The 24,167-nt window shown below is 37.5% G+C and overlaps 1 protein-coding gene across 2 annotated transcripts in view; it reads right to left on the bottom strand.

Annotated features, from left to right (window-relative positions):
• The window catches only part of LOC133072027 (conserved oligomeric Golgi complex subunit 2-like), a 121,906-nt gene that overhangs the window by 15,853 nt on the left and 81,886 nt on the right, over positions 1-24,167 (bottom strand). The window contains exon 6 of one of the 2 annotated variants that reach the window (XM_061164801.1): positions 12,360-14,373. The exons of the other annotated variant lie outside the window; for it this stretch is intronic. Coding sequence (XP_061020784.1) covers positions 14,349-14,373 — 25 coding nt within the window. The 3' untranslated portion in view covers positions 12,360-14,348. Of the gene's footprint in view, positions 1-12,359; positions 14,374-24,167 lie in introns of those variants that run through there. 2 annotated transcript variants of the gene reach the window in all.

Here is a 24,167-nt window from a genome sequence, read left to right as displayed (position 1 = left end):
ATTTCTTTACAGAATTTTACTGCTTTCTATCAAACCTCAACCTGAATCAGCCATATTCATTCCCTTTTGAACCTCCGTCCCATTTACCTTCCGAACCCTCTACTCTACGTTGATACAGAACCCCTGTTTGAATTTCCTGAGCCATACAGCAAATTGCCATTGGCTATCTAATTTACATATGATAATGTAAGTTTCAATGTAACTCTTTCCATCCATCTCACCCTCTCCTCCTGTCTCCCTATGTCCATAAATCCATTCTCTATGTCTGTTTCTCCTTTGCTACTCTATAAATAAAATCCTCAGTACCATTTTTCTAGATTCTGTGTATATGCGTTAGAATACGGTATTTGTCTTTCTCTTTCTGACTCACTTCACTCTGTATAAAAGGTTCTAGGCTCATCTACCTCATTAGAACTGACTCAAATGTATTCTTTTTTATGGCTGAGTAATATTCCATTGTGTATCTATACTACAAATTCTCTACCCATTCATCTTTCGTGCATATCTGGGTTGCTTCTATGTTCAATCTATTGTAAACAGTACTTCAATGAACAATGGGATAAATTTGTCTCTTTCAGTTTTGGTTTCCACAGGGTATATGCCTAGGAGTGGGATTTCTGGGTCATATGGTGGTTTTATTCCTAGTTTTTTAAGGAATCTCCATATCGTCTTCCATAGTGGCTGTGGCAATTCACATTCCCACCAACAGTGCAAGAGTGTTCCCTTTTCTCCACACCTTCTCCAGCATTTATTGTTTGTAGATATTTTGATGAGGGCCATTCTGACCAGTGTGAGGTGATATCTCATTGCAGTTTTGATTTGCATTTCTCTAATAATGAGTGATGTTGAGTATCTTTTCATATGTTTGTTAGCCATGTCTTCTTTGGAAAAATGTCTGTTTAGGTTTTTCTTTTTCCCACTTTTTGATTGGCTGTTTGTTTTTCTGGGATTAAGTTGTATGAGCTGCTTGTATATTTTGGAAATTAATTCTTTGTCAGTTGTTTCAGTTGCTATTGTATTCTCCCATTCTGAGGTTTGTCTTTTCACCTTGCTTAGAGTTTTCTTTGCTGTGCAAAAGCTTTTAAGTTTAATCTGGTCCCACTTGTTTACTTTTGCTTTTATTTCCATTACTCTAGGAGGTGGGCCACAGAAGATCTTGCTTTGATTTATGTCATCAAGTGTTCTGCCTATGTTTTCCTCTAAGAGTTTTAAAGTTTCTGGTCTTACATTCAGGCATTTAATCCATTTTGAGTTTACCTTTGTTTATGGTGTTAGGAAGTATTCTAATTTCATTGTTTTAAATGTATCTGTCCAGTTTTCCCAGCACCATTTATTTAAGAGGCTGTCTTTGCCCCATTGCATATTCTTGCCTCCTTTGTCAAAAATAAGGTACCCATAGGTGCATGGGTTTATTTCTGGGCTTTCTATCTTGTTCCATTGTTCTACATTTCTGTTTTTCTGCCAGTACAATACTCTCTTGATGACAGTAGCTTTGTACTATAATCTGAAGTCAGGAAGGTGGATTCCTCTAGCTCCATTCTTCTTTCTGAAGACTGCTTTGGCTATTCGGGGTCTCTTGTGTTTCCATATTTATTGTGAAATTTTTTGTCCTACTTCTGTGAAAAATGTCACTGGGAATTTGATAGGGATTGCACTGAATCTTAGATTGTATTTGGTAGTTTGTCATTTTCACAATATTGATTCTTCCTACCCAGAAACATGGTATATCTCCCCATCTGTTTATGTCCTCTTTGATTTATTTTATTAGCATCTTATAATTTTCTGTGTACAAGTTCTTTTGTCTCTGTAGTTAAGTTTACTCTTAGATATTTAATTCTTTTTGTTGCAATGGTGAATGGGATTGATTCTTTAAATTCTCTTTCTGATTTTTCATTGTTAATATATAGAAATGCAAGTGATTTCTATGTATTGATTTTGTATCCTGCAACTTTGCTAAGTTCACTGATTAGCTCTAGTAATTTTCTAATACTATCTTTAGGGTTTTCTACGTACAGTATCATGTCATCTGCAAACAGTGAGAGCTTTACTTCTTTTCTGATCTGGATTCCTTTTATTTCTTTTTCTTCTCTGACTGCTTTAGCTAGGACTTCCAGAACTATGCTGAATAATAGTGGTGAAAGTGGATCCCCTTGTCTTGTTCCTGACCTTAGGGGAAATGCTTTCAGTTTTTCCACCATTGAGAATAATATTTGCTGTAGGCTTATCATATTTTATATATAGCCTTTACTATGTTGAGATAGATTCCTTCTATGCCCATTTTTTAAAGAGTTTTAATCATAAATTGGTGCTGAACTTTGTAAAAGGCTTTTTCTGCAACTATTGAGATGATCATATGGTTTTTATCTTTCCATTTGTTAATATGGTGTAACACATTGATTGATTTGTGTCTATTGAAGAATCCTTGAATCCCTGGAACAAGCCCAAATTGATCATGGTGTATGCGTTTTTGATGTGTTGCTGAATTCTGTTCGCTAAAATTTTGTTGACAATTTTTGCACCTATGTTCATTAGTGATATTGGCCTGTAGTTTTCTCTCTTTGTGTTGTCCTTGTCTGGTTTTGGTATCAGGGTAATGGTGGCCTCATAGTATGAGTTTGGGAGTGTTTCTGCCTCTGAAATTTTTTGAAAGAGTTTTCGAACGATAGACATTAGCTCTTCTCTAAATGTTTGATAGAATTCTCCTGTGAAGCCATCTGGTCCCGGGATTTTGTTTTATCAGAGATTTTTTATCACAGCTTCAATTTCAGTGCTTGTAATTGGGTCGTTCATAATTTCTATTTCTTCCTGGTTCAGTCTTGGAAGATCGAACTTTTCTAAGAATCTCTCCATTTCTTCCAAGTTATCCATTTTATTGTCATATCATTGTTCAAAATAGTCTTTTATAATCCTTTGTATTTCTGCATTGTCTGTTGTAACATTTCCTTTTTCAATTATAATTTTGTTGATTTAATTCTTCTTAGTATTTTTCTTGATGAGTCTAGCTAAAAGTTTGTCAAATTTGTTTATCTTCTCAAGGAACCATCTTTTACTTTTATTAATCTTTTCTTTGTTTCTTTCATTCTTTTTCATTGACGTCTGCTCAGATCTTTATGATTTCTTTCCTTCTACTAATTTTGAGGGGTTTCTTGTTCTTTTTCCAGTTGTTTTAGGTGTAAAGTTAGGTTGTCTATTGGATATTTTTCTTGGTTCTTTAGGTAGGATTGTATTTCTATAAACTTGCCTCTTAGAAGTGCTTTTGCTGCATCCAACAGGTTTTGCATTTTCATGTTTTCATTGTCATTTGTTTCTGGAAATTTTTTTATTTCCCTTTTGATTTCTTCAGTAATCTGTTGGGTATTTAGAAACGTGTTGTTTAATCTCTATGTGTTTGTATTTCTTACAGTTTTAGCTTTTCAGTCAGAGAAGATGCTTGATATGATTTCAGTTTTCTTAAATTTACTGAGGTTTGATTTGTGACCCAGGATGTGGCCTATCCTGAAGAATGTTCCATGTGCACTTAAGAAGAAGGTATATTCTTCTTCATTTTGATGGAGTGTCCTGCAGATATCACTGAGATCCATCTCATCTAATGCTTCATTTAAGACTTGTGTTTCCTTATTCATTTTCTGTTTTGATGATCTGTACATTGGTGTGAGTGGGGTGTTAAAGTCTCTTCCTATTATCGTGTTCCTGTCAGTTTCTCCTTTTATGGCTGTTAGTGTTTGTCTTATGTATTGAAGTGCCCCTATGTTGGGGGCATAGATATTTACAATTGTTATGTCTTCCTCTTGGATTGATCCCTTGATCATTATGTAGTGTCCTTCCTTATCTCTTGTAATATTATTTATTTTAAGATCTATTTTGTCTGATATGAAGATTGCTACTCCAGATTTCTTTTGCTTTCCATTTACATGGAATATATTTTTCCATTCTCTCACTTTCAGTCTATATGTATCTTTAGGTCTGAAGTAGGTTTCTTATAGGCAGCATATATATGGGTCTTGTTTTTCTGTCCATTCAGCCAGTCTGTGTCTTCTGGTTGGAGCATTTAATCCATTTACATTTAAAATAATTATTGACATATATGTTCCTATCGCCATTTTATTTTTCCTCTCTTGTATCTCTTGACTAAACAAGTCCCTTGAACATTTGTTGTAAAGCTGGTTTGGTGGTACTGAATTCTCTTAAATTTTCTTGTCTGTAAAGCTTTTTAGTTCTCCATTTGTTTTGAATGAGATTCTTGCTGGATACGTTGTAGATTTTTCCCTTTCAGTACTTTAAATATATCCTGCCATTTCCTTCTGGCTTGCAGAGTTGCTGCTGAAAGATCAGCTGTTATGCATATTGGGTTTCCCTTGTTGCTTTTTCCTTGCTACTTTTGGTATTCTTTCTTTGTGTTTAGTCTTTGTTAGTTTGATAAGTGTGTGTGTGTTGATGTGTTTCTCTGTGGGTTTATCCTGTATGGGGCTTTTTGTGCCTCTTGGACTTGATTGAATATTTCCTTTTCCATGTTGGGGAAATTTTCAACTATAATCTCTTCAAAAATTTTTCTCATATGCTTTCTTTTCCTTTTCTTCTTCTGGGACTCCTTTATATCAAATGTTGGTGCATTTGATACTGTACCAGAGGTCTCTGAGACTATCCTATGTTCTTTTTATTCTTTTTACTTTATTCTGCTATTTGGAAGTTATTTTCACCATGTTATCTTCCAGTTCACTGATTCATTCTTTTACTTCATATATTCTGCTACTGATTCATTCAAAAGTATTTTTAATTTCAGTAATTGTGTTGTTTGTCTCTGTATGTTTATTCTTTAATTCTCCTAGGTCTTTGTTAATTGACTGTTTCATTTTCTCCACTTTGTTTTCAAGGTTTTTGGTCATCTTTATTATCATTATTCTGAATTCTTTTTCAGATAGTTTGCCTATTTCTTCTTCATTTATTTGGACTTCTGTGTTTCTAGTTTGTTCCTTCATTTGTGTAGTACTTCTCTGCCTTTTCATTATTCTTTTTAATGCATTGTGTTTGAAGTCTCCTTTTCCCAGCTTTCAAGATTAAATTTGTCTTTCCTTTTGGTTTTCTCCCTCCTACGGTTTGTCCAGTGGTTTATGTAAGCTTTGCACAGGATGACATGTGTGCTGAGGTTTTTGTTTGTTTGTTTTTCCTTGATGGACAAGGCTGAGTGAGGTGATAATCCTGTCTGTTGATGGCTGGGTTTGTATGTTTGTTTCGTTTGTTGTTTAGAGAGGCATCCTGCACAGGGTTCTACTGATGGTTGGATGATGCCGGGTCTTGCATTCAAGTGGTTTCCTTTGTGTGAGTTCTCACTATTTGATACTCCCTAGGGTTAGTTCTCTGGTAGTCTAGGGTCTTAGAGTCAGCACTCCCACTCAAAAGTCTCAGGGCTTGATCTCTGGTCAGGAACAAAGATTCCACAAGTGGTTTGTTATGGCATTAAGTGGGATTTAAAAAAGGAATCCAAGACAAATGGAAGTTACAAAATCAGGCAAATAATACTGAAAATAATGTAATATACACATATATACACCCATAAGCAAAGTAAAAAAAAAAAAAAAAAAAGTCCAACAAAACTTAAGTACAATAGATTGACCCAGCGAACAAAGGAAATAAAAAATTCTATTTACCAGCTAAGAACAAAACTAACTAAAGCACAAACTGGAAAACAAATCTAAAGCAAGGTGCCAAGTGGGAATAAAGCAATGAAAACAAAACTAACAAACATTTTTAGAGGAAAGAGAAGAAAGAAAAGAAGGAAAGAATAGATACACAAAGTTAAACAGAGTTAGATGAAGGTTTATACACATTAAAGATTAACTGCAAGGGAAAAGAACAGTAGAAAAAGCAAATGAAGGAATAAATGTAGAAAAATATAATAGGCTTTAAAAATTTAAATTATAAAAAAGAGAAAAGACAAAAAAAAAAAAAAAAAAAAGAAAGAAAGAAAGAAAAAAGAGGTAAACTCCACAGAACTGTAAAAGACAATGTAAAGGCAGAGTTTCATAACAACAATATAAAATGTGACTTAAAAAAGAAAAAAGCTCAGAAGCTTACTTCAGTTTAATACTGCCAGTAAAATCAACTACTACAACAGATGTGGGAGAAGAGGGGAAAAAAGAAAAAAAAATCCAAAAGAATCTACAGAACAAGTCAAAAAAAAAAATTAATAAATCGTTTTCTTGAGTCACTGCTGTCAGAGTCCTTGCCCTCGCTGGGAGTCTCAGTCCACCTCACCTCTCTAGGATGCCCTCCAACGCTGTGCTGGTCTCTGGACCTGCTGTGGGGAAAGCTCAGATGCTAATCTGGTCCTCCTCCTGTGTGTTCTTGCCTCCAGTGTCCACAGCTCTCAGCACTGGTGTGTTTTCTTCTGTGGGAGCTCTCAGTGTCCTTTTGTATATTCCATAGACACAGAGTCTGCCTAGTTGACCTTGTGGATTTAATCTGCAGATTGTCAGCCTGTGGGAAGGTTTTGGGTCTTCTTCCTTAGCCACACTGCCCCTGGGTTTCAATTGTGATTTTATTTCCACCTCTGCATGTGGGTTGTTCACGGGAGTTTGCTTCTGAGTCTGGCCTAGAGGACTTGGGTTTGCCCCTGTGAGGGCCAGGTGAGGAGGTGGTGCAGCTGCGTGGGTCACAGGGGTTCTGGAAGCACCAGGTACTCAGAGGAGTTGGTGGCTAGGGCAGCAGGAAATACAGTGCTCTAGAAGGGCATGGCAACCAGTGTTGGCAAATACGCTTCAGTATTCTTGCCTGGAGAAACCCCCGCCAGAGAAGCCTGGCAGGCCATGGTCTTCAGGGTCGCAAATAGTTGGACACAACTGAAGGGACTCTGGGTATATAGATGCAAGACTTTGAGAGTTGAGCATGAAGATGGCACAGCTGCTTGTCTTGCAGGGACCCTGGTGGGGCCAAGTGTGCAGGGACACCGACTGCCTCCACTTCAGGAGTTAGGGCCCTATCAGTGTCTTTTTTTTGGAGCCTCTTCTAGTTGGCGATCAGAAGGCCTCTTTGGCCAGTCTTTCTCTGTAGCTCTGCCCATTCAGGCACTTAGAGGGCCCCACTGCCTGTGGTCCTTCTGTGTTGTTCAATATATCAGGCACGTAGAGCCCCCCACCCCCCCACCCCACCCCTGGCTGGGGTCCTACTCTGTAGATTGGCACATCAGTTACTTAAAGGGGCACCCTGGGTGGGGTCCTACTCTGTAGATAGGCACATCAGGCACTCAAAGGGGCACCCCGGCTGGGTTCCTACTCTGTAGATTGGCACATCAGTTACTTAAAGCGGCACCCTGGGTGGGGTCCTACTCTGTAGATTGGCACATCAGTTACTTAAAGCAGCACCCTGGGTGGGGTCCTACTCTGTAGATAGGCACATCAGGCACTCAAAGGGGCACCCTGGCTGGGGTCCTACTCTGTAGATAGGCACATCAGTTACTTAAAGTAGCACCCTGGGTGGGGTCCTACTCTGTAGTTCAGTGTGCCGGACGTTTGATGGGCAGGCCTGTCTATTGTTCAGCTGCCGATGCTGGCAGGTGGGGAGAGAGAGGCTATCATAATGGGTTCACCCGCTATGTGTGACTCAGCAGTATCACCTTGCTTCCATGGCTACCTGGCTTTCCTCCACAGGCATTTCCCACCACAATCTTCTCCCTCACATCCCCTCAATCTGTCTCTCCACTGTCAGCAGCAGCTCTCACCCTGGGTTTGCTCCACAATCCCTAAACTCCAGCTCCCAGCTGCTGCACCTTCCAGGGGACCTGTGTCCCTGTTTGGGGTGTGTATGTGTGCAGCAAGGACTGTCTGATTCTCATTCCATTTAGGCTGCCACAGAACAGCTGTCTCCCTCTCAGCCTTAAATGTTTCTCCTCTGACTCAGACAATTGCCCCCCTGTGGGGATTGGACCCCTGCTTCAGTTCTCCCACCTGCTGAGGGTAGGGCCAGTCCTACTAACACTCCTGTTTTCACCCTAGTTCCTCATTCTATGGATTTTTGTGTGGTTCTATACATTTTTTTCTGCTGGTCAGGTTTTCCTGTCCACTCTCAGCTGGTGTTCTGCATGCATGTCTGTGTCTGAAGGTGTATTCCTGATGAATCTGTGTAGAGAAAGGTCACATCCACCTACTCCTCTGCCAGCTTGTTCTCTCAAGATCATATTTTTTAATCTCAATGTATTTGTAAATTTTTCAGTTTTCTTCTTGTAATTGATTTCCAGCCTTCTTACCATTGTGGTCAGAAAAGATGTTTGATATTATTTCAGTTTCCTTAACTGTTTTAAGACTTGTTTTGTGACCTAACATATGATTTATTCTGGGGAATATTTCATGTGCGTATTTGTGATGAGAAAAATGCCTTTTGTTTTCCTAAGTTGCTGTCTAGGCATAACCCTGCTCAAAGCAAAAGCTGGGCATTTAGATAAGGAGTTAGTATTTACACTGTAGGTTCCCACTTTGTTTTTCCCAGAGCACCTTTTAACATAACTACTTAGAGTGAGTTCCATGAAAAGTTAGTAACTCTGCCTCCAAGCACCATTTAAATAATAGATGTTTGCTACCCTGCTGTATATCTCTTGCTCTCACTGGTGATATGGGTTTGAGGATTGCCATTTTTTCAGCTCCTTGTATCCCATCTTCCGCTACTTCTGGAACCTGGAAAAAACAAATCTTGTGACTCTATTTACTTTGTGTAAATGTATTGAAGTTGTGCTGTCAGTAAAAACGACCCTGTGGGCTTCACTTTGCAAATGTGGGAGCTCAGAAACTGAGGGATATGCCTGCTGAATCTGTGTAACTGGCTTATTCCCCTCATTCTGCAGGTCACAATCTGCATATTCCTAACTCAGCACACCAGCTGCAGCTTCTCAACACAATATCTGGTGCTGCTGGATGGAATGGTCTGTAAATGTCTGTTAAGTTCATCCAGATAACCATGTAATTTAAGTCCATGGTTCCCATATTGATTTTCTGTGTGGATAATCTATCCATTTTGAAAATGGGATATTGAAGTCCTGTAATACTATTGTATTGTGTCTATTTTTCTACTTGGGTATATAATAATTGCTTTGTATATTTAAGTGCTCTTATATTGAGAACATATTTATGAATATTATATCCTCTTGATAAACTCACCCTTTCAACATTATATAACATCTTTCTTTGTCTATTTTACAGATGTTGGCTAGACATTTTTTTTTTGCCTGAGTTAGGTATAGATATCCTTGGTTTCTTTTGGATTCCACTTTTTTCCTGTCCCTTCACTTGTGCTCTTTGATCTGAAGTAAGTCTCTTGTGAGCAGTATATCATTGGTCTTGTGTGTGTTTGTTTGTTCGTTTAATACATCCAAACATTCTGTGTCTTTTGCTCAGAGAACTTAGTCCACTTTTAAAGTAATTATTGAGAGGTATGAACTTATTATTGACAATTTGTTATTATTTTCTGGCTGGCTTGTAATCCTCTGTTTCTTTCTTCTTTGTTTTGCCTTTTTCTTTGTGATTTGAGCATTTTCTGTAGTGGTATGATTAGATTCCTTCTTCTATATCTTTTGTGTATCTATTATAGGTTTTTTTCTTTGTGAATAACATACGCCTCATATAAAATAACCTATATTTGTAAGAGTCTATTTAAACTGATAACAACTCTCAGTTCAAACACATACAAAAGCTCTATATTTTACTCTCCTGCAATGTTTTATGACATAAATTACATCTTCTTACTTTGTGTATTAATTAGCAAACTATTATAACTATAGTTATTTTTTACTACCTTTGTCTTTTAACTTTAATACTAGATTTATAAGTGATTTACTACTACCATTACATTAGAGTATTCTAAATTTAACTATAAACTTACCTTTGCCAGTGAGATTTATACTTTCACATGTTTTCTTGTTACAAATTAGTCATTTTATTTTGGCATGAAGACGTATCTTTAATAAGCCTTTAAGGCTAATCTATGGTGATGAACTCTTCAGGTTTTGCTTGTCTGAAAACCTCAGTATCTTTCCTCCATTTCTGAAGTATACTTTTTATGAGTAGGATGTTCTTAATTGGCTTTTCTTTTTCTTTCAGCTCCTTAAATATATCATGCCACTCCCTTCTAGCCTACAAATTTTCTGCTGAAAAATTTTTAGGCAGTCTTATGAAGGTTCCCCAGGATAAAACAATTGTCATTTAAAAAATTTCTCTTCTTGTCTTTAACTTTTGACAATGTAATTATAAAGTGTACTAGTATGAGTCATCTAATTTGAAACTCTCTTAGCTTCCTGGAGCTGGACATCCATTTCCTTCAGCAGTTGAAGGAAATTTTCAGCCATAAGTTCTTTAAATAATCTTTGCCCTTTTCTCTCTTGTATCCCTCTCAGAGCTCTATAATGCAAATGTCTGTCCATTTGAGTTCCCATAAGTCCTCTAAGCTATCTACATGCATGGAAGCCAGAGAGACCCAAACTTTGGCAATTGACAAAAACACATACATCAAAGAATTTGAATAAAAGGAGCCTGAAAATAGCAAAAAAAAAAAAAAAAAAAAAAAAAAATCAGAATAGGGACATCACTGATGACTTTAATGTGTACAATTTCAATGAGATGTTATGATTGCCATGTACTGTAAGTTGAAATTCAACCTGAATGCAATGGTGCACACAGAGTGTGATTCCAAGTAGACAGAAAAAAATGGATGGGGAGAGTTCTCAGAAGATGGCAGAGTAAAAAGAACTTGAGCTCACCTCCTCTCATGAACACACCAAAACCAGAATTAACTACTTACAATCACTGAAAAAGACTGGAACCTAAAGAAAGATAATCTACCATCAAAAGCATGACGATTAAGCCCAATGAGATAGTAGGAGGGGTGCATTCACAATATGATCAAGTCCCACATCCCCAAGGGTGAGTGACCTGCAAACTGGAGGACAATGATATTACAGAAACTCTTCTATAGGAGGGGGAGCTTTAAGCCCTACAGCAGGCTCCCCAGGTTGACAGTCTGGCATCCAGAGGAACACTCTGAGGGGCCTTGAGCACAGGTGCTCCACAGGACTGGGGGAAACAGATTACACTCTTGGAGGGTGCACACAAGGTCTTGTGCTTCCCAGGACCCAGGGCAAAAGTAGTGACCTCATAGGAACCTAGATCAGACCTAGATAGATTCTTGTCTAGAAGATCTCCTGGGGAGGTGTGGGGCAGCTGAGGCTCATTTTCAGAACAAAGACACTGGTGGCAGAGGTACTGGGGAATATTCATTGGCATCAGCTATCTTGGAAGCCGCCATTTCGGGGAGGAAGACCTGCTTCAGCCCACCCCCAGTGCTGGGATGCCTCAAGTCAAGCAGCCAATAGGGCAGGAACATAGTCCAACCTATCAGGAGGCCTAAAGTCTTCTTGAGCACATACCTTCCCCCTAAACAAACCCCTTGGCATAGCCCATCAGAAGAACAAGACACAACTCCACTCACCAGTGAACAGGAAATAGTCCTTCCCACCAGGAAACCTGCACAAATATCTTAAACAGCCTCATCCAACAGGGGGAAGACAGCAGAAGCAAGAATACTATGATCTGGTACCCTGTGGAACCAAATCCACAAAAGCATATCACAACCTATTCTGGGACCTGCTGGCCCTTGGCCCTTCCATGATGAGAGGGGAATGTATTGATGGGATACATATGACATCCCCTACAAAGGGCCATTTGTCCAAGGTTGAGAAAAATAACTAACCCACCACATACATAAAAATACAAATATAAATCTAGATCAAATTAGATGGCAGAGGAATATATTTCAGATGAAGGAATAAGATAAAACCCAGAAAAGAGCCAAATAATGTGGCAATAGACACTGAGAAAGAGTTCAGTGTAATGATTATAAAGATAGCCTAAACCTTGGAAAAAGAATGGACACACAGAGGAAGAAATTGGAAGAAATCTTTAACAAAGAGTTAGAAAATATAAAGAATAATCAGAGCTGAAGAATCCAACAGGTGAAATGAAAAACACACTAGAAGAAATAAATACCAGAATAAATAAGGCAGAAGTGAACTTGAAGACAGAGTGGTGATAAGTTAGCTGGAAGATAGAGTGGTGGAAATCACCGCCACAGAATAGAATAAAGAAAAAAGACTGAAAAGAAATGAGAGCAGTTTAAGAGACATCTGGGACAATGTCATATGCACCAACATACCCATTACCATACATACACATAGGGGTCCCAGAAGGAAGAGAGAAAGAAAAAAAAGACCTGAGAAAATATTTGAAGAGGTAATAGTTGAAAATTCCCGCAACATGGGAAAGAAAGCAGGCACCCAAGTCCAGGAAGCACAGTGAGTTCCAGACAGGATTAACCCAAGGGAGAACACAGTGAGAAACACAATAATAAAAGTAACAGAAATTAAAAGACAAAGAGAAAATACTAAAAGCAACAAGGGTGGTGGTTGTTGCTCACAAATAAAACACAATAATTTACAAGGAAATTATCATAAGATTATCAGGCCAGAAGGAAGTGGCACAACATATTTAAAGTGATGAAAGAGAAAAACCTACAACCAAGAATACTCTACCCAGCAAGGTTCTGATTCAGATTTTATGGAGAAATTAAAAACTTTATAGATAAGCAAAAGCTAAAAGAATCCAGGGCCACAAAACTAGCTTTACAACAAATGCTAAAGGAACTTCTCTTGGCCTAAACTAGAAACAAAATTATAAAGTTGGAAAGCTCACTGGTAGAGGCAAACATACAATAAATGTAGGAAAAATGAGCCAGAAGCAAATATGATATCTAAGGTAGTTATTGTGGTAGAAGGAGAGTACAAAAGCTAGATATTTGAAATGCATTTAAAATTGAGTGATCAGCTACTTAAAACCATTATACATACACACACACACAGAGAGATTATTATAACAAATCCTCATGGTAAGCACAAATCAAAAATCTATAATAGATATACTCACAAAAAAGAAAAAGGAATGCAATCGCAACTTTAAATATAGTCATCAAACCACAAGAGAAGAAAACAAAAGAAGGGAAGGAAGATCTACAAAGATAAATCCAAAACAATTAACAAACGTGTGCTGCACTGTGTTAAGTCACCTCAATCATGTCCAATTCTTTGCAACCCTATGAACTGTAGCCTGCCATGCTCCTCTGTCCATGGGATTCTCCAGGCAAGAATACTGGAGTGGGTTGCCTTGCTTTTCTCCAGGGGATCTTCCTGACTCTGGGAATCGAACCTTCATCTCTACATTTCCTGTGTTGGCAGGCAGGCTCTTTACCACTAGTGCCACGTGGGAAGCCCAGTTAACAGATATTTACATTAAATGTAAATGAATTAAATGTTCCAACCAAAAGACATATACTGGCTGAATGGATACAAAAATAAAAGCCATAAAAATGCTGTCTATAAGAGATCCACTTCAGATCCAGGGACACATTCAGACTGAAAGTGACGGGATGGAAAATGTATTTAATGCAAAAAGAAATGAAAAGCAAACAGCTGGAGTAGCAATGCTCATATCAGACAAAGTAGACTTTAAAATAAAGACTGTTACAAGGGATAAGAAAGGACATTACATAATGATCAAGGGGTCAATCCAATAAGATATAACAATTGTAAATATTTATGCAGCCAACATAGGAGCACTTAAATACACAAGGAAAATGTTAGTAAACATAAAAGGAATTGGCAGTTACACAATAATATTGGGGGACATAATACCCCTCTTACAACAATGGACAGAGCATCCAGACAAAATTCAGTAAGGAAACGCAGGCCTTAATGACACATTAGACCAGATGGACTTAATTAACATATTATAGACCATTCCATCCAAAGGCAGTAGAATGCACATTTATTTCAAATGCATATGGAACACCCTCCAGGATAGGTTACATGCTGGACCACAAAATAAGCCTGGGTAAATTTAAGAAAACTCAAATAATATCAAGCAATTTTCCCAGTCACAATACTTGAAATTAGAAGTCAACCACAAGAAAAAAAGAAAACTGTAAAGACACAAACACACGGAGGCTAAATAGCATGCTACTAATCAACCAATAGATCAGTGAAGGAATCGAGGAGAAAATTTAAAAAATGCCTAGAGGCAACTGAAAACATGCTGAAACATCATGAACATATGAGGACACAGCAGAAGCAGTTCTAAGGTTGAAATTGATAGCAATAAAACCTTACCTCAGGAAACAAGAAAAATCTCAAATATACAACAAAATCTTACAACTAAAACAACTAGGTGCTCAGTCACTCAGTTGTGTCCAACTGTTTGCAATCCCATGAACTGTGGAACCATCTGTCCATGGAATTTTCCAGGCAAGAATACTGGAGTAGGTTACCATTTCCACTCCATAGAGCAACTAGAGAAAAAAGAATAAACAAACCTGAAGTTAGTAAAAAGAAAGAAATCACAAAATCAGAGTAGAAATAAATGAAATGGAGATGGAGGAAAGAACAATAAAATTAAGATGCTGGTTCTTTCAAAAGACAAACAAAATTGATAGATCTTTACTTAGAATCATCAAGAAAAAATGGAAGAAGGCCAAAGTCAATAAAATTAGAAATGAAAAAGAAGTTACAAATGATACCACAGAAATACAAAAGACTATAAGAGAGTACTATGCCAAAAAACTAAATAATCTAAAAGAAACAGACAAATTCTTAAAAAGGTACAATTTCCTAAGACTATACCATGAAGAATATTATCTATGGTGAAACAGGTCACCAGCCCAGGTGGGATGCATGAGACAAGTGCTCAGGCCTGGTGCACTGGGAAGACCCAGAGGAATCGGGTGGAGAGGGAGGTGGGAGGGGGGATCGGGATGGGGAATACGTGTAAATATATTGCTGATTCATGTCAATGTATGACAAAACCCACAGGAAAAAAAAAATAAATAAAAATAAATAAATAAAACAGCAACATAAAAAAAAAAAAAAATGAACAGATCAATACAAGTACTGTGATTCTAATGGTGATATAAAACAACTCCAAACAAACAAAAGCCCAGGACCAGATGGCTTCACTGGTGAATTCTATTAAACATTTAGAGAATGTTTAACATTTATCCTTCTGAAACTGTTTCAAAAAATTTCAAAGTCACACTCTCAAACTCATTTCTATGAGGCCACCATTACCCTGACACCAAAACCAGACAAAGATACCAAAGGAAAAAAAAAACAAAAACAAAAAAACAACCAAAACTACAGGGTAATATCACTGATGAATGTAGAAGCATAAATACTCAACAAAATTCTAGCATACTAAATCCAACAATATATTAAAAGGTTCAAACGCTATAATCAGTGGGATTTATCCCATGGATGCAAGAATTTTTCAGTAGCCACAAATTAGTGTGAAATGCAACAATAACAAACTGAAGAATAAAAATCATGTGATCATCTCAGTAGATACAGGAAAAGCTTATGATAAAGTTCAACATCCATTATGATAAAAATTCTCCAGAAGGTTTACATAGAGGGAATATACCTCAACTTAATAAGAACTGTATATGACAAACCCACTGCTAACATCACACTCAATGGTAAAAAGCTGAAGGCATTTCCCTTAAGATCAAGAATGAGAAAAGGAGGTCCACTCTTAACAATTTATTCAGCTTAATTTTGGAAGTCCTAGCTACAGCAACCACAAAAGAAAAATATAAAGTAAGTAGCCTCCACCTAATAAAAATAAATGAAAAAAAAAAAAAAGATACAAAAGAAACCCAAATTGTAAAAGAAAAAGTAGACCTATCACTGTTTACATAATACTATACATTAGTTCAGTTCAGTTCAGCCACTCAATCATGACTGACTCTTTGTGACCCCATGAACTGCAGCACACCAGGCCTCCTTGTCCATCACCGACTCCCAAGGTTTATTCAAATTCATGCTCATTGAGTCAGTGATGCCATCCAGCCATCTCATCCTCTGTCATCCCCATCTCCCCCTGCCTTCAATCTTTCCCAGCATCAGGGTCTTTTCCAATGAGTCAGTTCTTTGCATCAGGTGGCCAAAATATTGGAGTTTCAGCTTCAACACCAGTCCTTCCAATGAACATTCAGGACTGATTTCCTTTAGGATGGACTGGCTGAATCTGCTTGCCATCCAGAGGACTCTCAAGAGTCTTCTCCAACATCACAGTTGAAAAGCATCAATTCTTCGGCGCTCAGCTTTCTTTATAGTCCAAATCTCACATCCATACATGACTACTGAAAAAACCATAGCCTTGACTAGACGGACCTTTGTTGGCAAAGTAATGTCTCTGCTTTTTAATAAGCTGTCTAGGTTGGTCATAATTTTTCTTCCAAGGAGCAAGCATCTTTTAATTTCATGGCTGCAGTCACCATCTTCAGTGATTTTGGAGCCCCAAAAAATAAAGTATGTCACTGTTTCCACTGTTTCCCCATCTAATTGCCATGAAGTGATGGAGCCAGATGTCATGCTCTTGGTTTTTTGAATGCTGAGTTTTAAGCCAACATTTTCACTCTCCTCTTTCACTTTCATCTAGAGGTTCTTTAGTTCTTCCTCAGTTTTGGCCATAAGTGTGGTGTCATCTACCTATCTGAGGTTATTGGTATTACTCCCAACAATCTTGATTCCAGCTTGTGCTTCATTCCAGCAGGTGCATTCACCCCTGCATTTCCCATGATGTACTCTGCATATAGGTTAAATAAGCAGGGTGACAATATACAGCCTTGATGTACTCCGTTCCCGATGGAAGCAGTCTGTTGTTCCATGTCCAGTTCTAACTGTTGCTTCCTGACCTGCATATAGACTTCTCATGAGGCAGGTCAGATGGTCTGGTATTCCCATGAATTTTCTGCAGTTTGTTGTGATCCACACAGTCAATGGCTATGGCATAGTTAGTAAAGCAGAAAAGATGATTTTCTGGAACTCTCTCACTTTTTCAGTGATCCACCAGATGCTGGCAATTTGATCTCTGCTTCCTCTGCCTTTTCTATATCGAGCTTGAACATTTGAAAGCTTACGGTTCATGCACTGTTGAAGCCTGGCTTGGAGAATTTTGAGGATTACTTTGCTAGCGTGTAAGATGAGTGCAATTGTGTGGTTGCTTGAACATTCTTTGTCATTGCCTTTTTTGGGGACTGGCATGAAAACTGACATTTTCCAGTCCTGTGGTCACTGCTTAGTTTTCCAAATTTGCTGGCATATTGAGTGTAGCACTTTCACAGCATCATCTTTTAGGATTTGAAATACCTCAACTGGAATTCCATCACCTCCATTAGCTTTGTTCATAGTGATGCTTCCTAAGGCCCACTTGACTTCACATGCCAGGATTTCTGGCTCTAGGTCAGTGATCACAAATTCATGGTTATCTGGGCTGTGAAAATCTTTTTTGTATAGTTCTTCTGTGTATCCTGGACACTCCTTAATATCCTCTGCTTCTGTTTGGTCCATACCATTTCTGTCCTTTATTATGCCCAGCTTTGCATGAAATTTTCCCTTCATAGCTCTTATGTTCTTGAAGAGATCTCTAGTCTTTCCCATTCTATTGTTTTCCTCTATTTCTTTGCAATGATCACTGAGGAAGGCTTTCTTAGCTCTTCTGACTATTCTTTGGAACTCTGCATTCAAAGGGGTATATCTTTCCTTTTCTTCTTTGCATTTCATTTCTCTTCTTTTCACACCTATTTTTAAGGCCTCCTCAGACAACCATTTTGACTTTGTGCATTTCTTTTTCTTGGAGATGGTCTTGACCACTGTATCCTATACAATGTCATGAAGCTCCATCCATAATTCTTCAGGCACTGTGTCTGTCAGATCAAATCCCTTGAATCTATTTGTCATTTCCCCTGCATAATCATAAAGAATTTGATTTAGGTCATACCTGAAGGGTCTAGGGGTTCTCCCTACTTTCTTCATTTCTGGTCTGAATTTGGCAGTAAGGAGTTCATTTTCTGATCCACAGTCAGCTTCTGGTCTTGTTTTTGCTGACTGCATAGAGCTTCTCCATCTTTGGATGCAAAGAATACAGTCAGTCTGGTTTCAGTATTGACTATCTGGTGATGTCCATGTGTAGAGTCTTCTCTTGTGTTGTTGGAAGAGGGTGTTTGCTATGACCAGTGAGTTGTCTTGGCAAAACTTTATTAGTCTTTGCCCTGCTTCATTCTATGCTCCAAGGCCAAATTTGACTGTTATTCCAGGTATTTCTTGACTTCCTACTTTTGCATTCCAGTTCCCTGTAACTATAACGACATTTTTTGGGGGTGTTAGTTCTAGAAAGTCTTGTAGGTCTTCATAGAACTATTCAACTTCAGCTTTTTCAGCATTTCTGGTTGGGGCATAGACTTGGATTACTGTGATATTTAATGGTTTGCCTTGGAAATGAACAGAGATCATTCTGTCATTTTTGAGATTGCATCCGAGTACTGCATTTTGGACTCTTTTGTTTTCTATGATGTCTACTCCATTTCTTCTAAGGGATTCTTTCCCACAGTACTAGATATAATGGTTATCTGAGTTAAATTCACCCATTCCAGTCCATTTTAGTTCGCTGGTTCCTAAAATGTCAATGTTCATCCTTGCCATCTCCTCTTTGAACACTTAAAATTTGTCTTGATTCATGGAGCTAATATTCCAGGTTCCTATGCAATATTGCTCTTTACAGCATTGGACCTTACTTCCATCACCAGTCACATCCACCACTGGGTGTTTTTCGTTTCGTTTTGTTTTGTTTTTGCTTTGGTCCCATGTCTTCATTCTTTCTGGAGACAGTCATTGTCTGCCCTCTGATGGAGAAGGATAAGAGGCTTATAGAAACTTTCTGATGGGAGAGACTGATTGAGAGGGAAACTGAGTCTTGTTCTGATGGGCAGGGCCATAATCAGTAAATATTTAATCCAATTTTCTCTTAAATGGGTGGGGCTATGTTCCCTCCCTGTTGTTTGACCTGAGGCCAATCTAGGTGGAGGTAATGAAGATACGGTCAAACTCCTTCATAAGGTTACAGGCACACACTGCTGCACAGAATGCCCCCATCCCTGAAGCAGGCCACCGCTAATCCATGCCTCCACTAGGACTCCTGACACTCATGGGCAAGTCCGTCACTGCTAACTTCTCCTGGGTCCTGGTGCACATAAGGTTTTGTTTGTGCCCTCCAAGAGTCTGTTTCCCAGACTCTGGGAAGTTCTGGGGGCTGTATGGTGGAGTTAATGGGGACCTCCTCCAAGAGGGCTTATGCCATACCCAGGTCTACCACACACAGAACCCCTGCCCCTGCATCAGTCCACTGCTGACCCATACCTCTGTACATTATGTACTACATAATACATGATGCTATACATAGAAAATTCTAAAGTGCTACTAGAAAACTCCCAGAGCTCATCAATAAATTTGATAGTGTTAGGACACAAAGTGAATACATAGAAATCTGTTGCATTTCTATTCACTAACAAGAAAATAAGGAAACACAAATTAAGGAAACAATCCCACTTACCATCAAAACACAAAGAATAAGATATCTAAGAATAAACCTATCTAAGGAGTCAAAAAATGTATACTCCAAAATCTATAGGACTATGATGAAAGAAATCAAAGATGACACACACAGATGCACAGCTATACCATGTTCTTGGAATGGAAGAATCAGTATTGTCAAAATGACTACAGATGGCTAACAAACACATGGAAAGATGCTCAACATCAGTCATTATCAGAGATATGCAAATCAAAACGACAATGATCACACTGGTCAGAATGGACCTCATTAAAAAGTCTACAAACAATAAATGCTGGAGAGGGTGTGGAGAAAAGGGAACACTCTTGCACTGTTGGTGGGAATGTAAATTGACACAGCCACTATGGAAGATGATATGGAGATTCCTTAAAAAAAAAAGAATAAAATAGAACTGCCATATGACCCAGCAATCCCACTTCTGGGCATACACACTGAGGAAACCAGATCTGAAAGAGACACGTGCACCCCAATGTTCATCGCAGCACTGTTTATAATAGCCAGGACATGGAAGCAACCTAGATGCCCATCAGCAGATGAATGGATAAGGAAGCTGTGGAACATATACACCATGGAATATTACTCAGCCATTAAAAAGAAATTCATTTGAACCAGTTCTAATGAGATGGATGAAACTGGAACCCATTATATAGAGTGAAGTAAGCCAGAAAGATAAAGAACATTACAGCATACTAACACATATATATGGAATTTAGAAAGATGGTAACGATAACCCTATATGTAGAACAGAAAAAGAGACACAGAAATACAGAACAGACTTTTGAACTCTGTGGGAGAATGTGAGGGTGGGATATTTCAAAAGAACAGCATGTATACTATCTATGGTGAAACAGATCACCAGCCCAGGTGGGATGCACGAGACAAGTGCTCCGGCCTGGTGCACTGGGAAGACCCAGAGGAATCGGGTGGAGAGGGAGGTGGGAGGGGGGATCGGGATTGGGAATACATGTAAATCCATGGCTGATTCATATCAATGTATGACAAAACCCACTGGAAAAAAAAATAATAATAATAAAAAAATAAATAAATAAAATGTAACATCTTAATAAAAAAAAAAAAAAAAACAAAGAATAAAACCACCATATGATCCAGCATTCCCACTCCTAGGCATATATCCTGAGGAAACCAAAATTGAAAGAGACACATGTATCCCATTGTTCATTGAAGCACTGTTTACAACAGATAGAACATGGAAGCAACCTACATGTCCATTGACAGATGAATGGATAAAGAATATGTGGTACATATACACAATGGAATATTATTCAGCCATAAAAAGGAACTCATTTGAGTCAGTTCTAATGAGGTGGATGAGCCTCGAATCTTTTATACAGAGTTAAGTGAGTCAGAAAGAGAAAGGTAAATACCATATTCTAACACATATACATGGAATCCAGAAAAATGGTACTGAAGAATTTATTTATAGGGCAACAATGGAGACCATGCACAAAATAGATAGCCAATGGGAATTTGCTGTATGGATTAGGGAACTCTAACAAGGGCTCTGTATCAACTGAGAGGGGTGGGATGGGGAGGGACAAAGGAGGGAGCTTCAAATGGGAGAGGATATATGTGTACCTATGGCTGATTCAGGTTGAGGTTTGACAGAAAGCAGTAAAATTCTGTAAAGCAATTATCCTTCATTAAAAAAGAAATAAATGAAAAAAAAAAAATGACTATACTACCAAAGCAATCTACAGATTCAGTGCAATGTCTATCAAATTACCCATGGGATTTTTCAAGAAAGTAGAACAAGCAAATTTAAAGTATGTATGAAAACAGAAAAGACCCCAAATATCCATAGCAATCTTGAGAAAGAATACCAGAATTGAAAGAATCCCTGACTTAAGACTATACTACAAAGCTACAGCCATCAAAACAGTATATTACAGGCACAAAAACAGAGATATAGGTCATCGGAACAAAATAGAAAGCCCAGAAATAAACCTACACACCTATGTTCAATTAATCTATGACAAAAGAGGCAAACATACATAATGGAGAAAAGACAGTTTCTTCTGTAAGTGGTGCTGGGAAAACTGTGCAGCTACAGGTAAGAGAATGAAATTAGAACATTTTCTAACATCATACACAAAATACATTCAAAATGGGCTTATATATAAGATCAGATACTATAAAACTCAGAAAAACATTGTTTGAGGCAGAACATTCTTTGACATAAATCACAGCAGTATCTTTTTAAATCAATAGTATCTTTCTTCATTACTCCTAGAGTAATGAAAATAAAACCAAAAACTAAAAAATGTGAACTAATAAAACTTAAAAGCTTTCGCACAGCAAAGGAAACCATAAACAAAATAAAAGACAACCCACAAAATGGAAGAAAATATCTGCCAATGATGCGACCAACAAAGAATTAATCTTCCCAATATACAAACAGTTCCTGCAGCTCAATATAAATAAAAAACCCAATCAAAAATGGGCAGATCTAAAGACATACAGATGGCCAAAAAACACATGAAAAGATGCTCAAAGTTGCTAATTATTAGAGAATTTAAAATAAAAACTACAATGAGGTACCACTTCATACCAATCAGAATGACAATCAAACAATCCACAGGCAATAAATGCTGGGCAGGATATGGAGAAAACGGAGCCCTCCTACAACGTCAGTAGGAATGTAAGTTAGTACAGCCACTATGGGGCCAGTATAGAAATATGGGAGAGCCAGTATGGAAGCTCCTTAAATAACTAAAAAATAGAGCTACGATATGATCCAGCAATTCCACTACTGGACACATATCCAGAGAAAACTATAATTCAAAAAGATATATGCATCCTAAAAAAAAAAAAAGATATATGCATCCTATTTTTCACAGCAGAACCTATTTACCTATTTAGCCAAGACATGAAGCAACATAATGCCCATCAACAGATGAATGGATAAATATGTGGTAAATGTATACAATGGTACTCAGCCATAAAAAAGAAGTGAGATGATGCCATTTGAAGCAGCATGAATGGACCTAGTGGTTATCATACTAAGTGAAGTAAGCAAGACAGAGACAAATATTGTGTGATATTGCTTATATATGGAATCTAAAAAAATGATACATATGAACTTGTAATACAGAGCAGAGATAGACCTGCAGACATAGAAGACAAATTTATAGTTACTGTGAGGGAGAGGGGAATAAATTAGAAGTTTAGGGTTGACACAAACACAGTATATACATAAAATATATAGCCGTCAAGGACCTACTCTGTAGCACAGGGAAATATACTCAATTCTTTATAACAGCCTGTAAGGAAAATAATCTGAAAAAATATATACTTATATATGTGTGTATAAATGAATCACTATTATAACTCAACTGTACTTCAAAATAAATAAATATATTCTATGTAAATAAATATATACATATATGTATATTTACCTATATAAAATAGCTGGAAAATTTATCATGAAGTATTAGCTATTACTGTCTGCCATTTAAAAAATTTAGCTTCTTTATAGTCTCTCAATAAACTCCACACAACTTCAGCAATATTTTTAAAACCATAAACTATGCAAAAAGAAAAGGTGAATAACATTTCTATGATCTAGCAATCACCAGTTAGAAATCATTACCAATGATTGAGACAATAGATAAGACCAAATAAAATGAAATGCTCATGTATATTATCTATGGTGAAACAGATCACCAGCCCAGGTGGGATGCATGAGACAAGTGCTCGGGCCTGGTGCACTGGGAAGACCCAGAGGAATCGGGTGGAGAGGGAGGTGGGGGCGGGGGGGGGATCGGGATGGGGAATACGTGTAAATCTATGGCTGATTCATATCAATGTATGACAAAACCCACTGAAATGGTGTGAAGTAATTAGCCTCCAACTAATAAAAAAGAAAAAAAAAATGAAATGCTCAGTGTCTATATTAAATGTTAAGCACAGTAAGCATATTAACATTTACTTGCATAAGAGAACAGTTAATAAATAATACTGTGTTAAGGGATAAATAAAAAATAATCATAAAACTAGAGTATTTGTGATTAAAATTACATCATATCTTGCAAGAAAAAATAATTGGGAAACATGAAAGAAGACTGGCAAACACTGAGAATTATTGCAATAATGCAAGGGATACCTGGGGTCTTCATTCATGATTCTATTATAAGGCCATACCCAATTAAACTCTCTGAGATACTCAAAGTGAATATATAATCTTAAATAAACATTAGTCAAGCTGGAAAAGTCATAAAATAATCTATTCAACACAAAAATTTGCAGACCAAAAAAAGCCTTAGGTGTTTGGAGAGAAGTAGATAATAAATATCTAAGCACAAAAAATGAAACAGACTATAGACTCTGTTATAGACTATATAGCACTAAAATAGGTCAATAAACCCAAGAAATGGTTCTTTACAAAACAGTAAAACCTCCAGAAAAAGGTATAAAAATAAAAAGGAAATCTTTTATGCAATTTGCATAGTTTTTCACAAATTATATCCCACATTTGTATATTGTTTATTTGGGTATTAACAGCACAAGAGGGAAAAACCAACAAAGAAATGAAATAGAAGTAATCACTGATTCTTCAGCAGTGCACTTCCATCATCAGTCTTTATCTTCTCCCCTTTCATCTGTCTCAATAAACACACAAAACATATTAATCAGTCTGCTCACAGATTTCATAAAATG

The sequence above is a fragment of the Dama dama genome, chromosome 18 (genome assembly GCF_033118175.1).
Source record: "Dama dama isolate Ldn47 chromosome 18, ASM3311817v1, whole genome shotgun sequence".
Classification (NCBI taxonomy): domain Eukaryota; kingdom Metazoa; phylum Chordata; class Mammalia; order Artiodactyla; family Cervidae; genus Dama; species Dama dama.
This window is presented reverse-complemented; position numbering and strand designations above follow the sequence as displayed.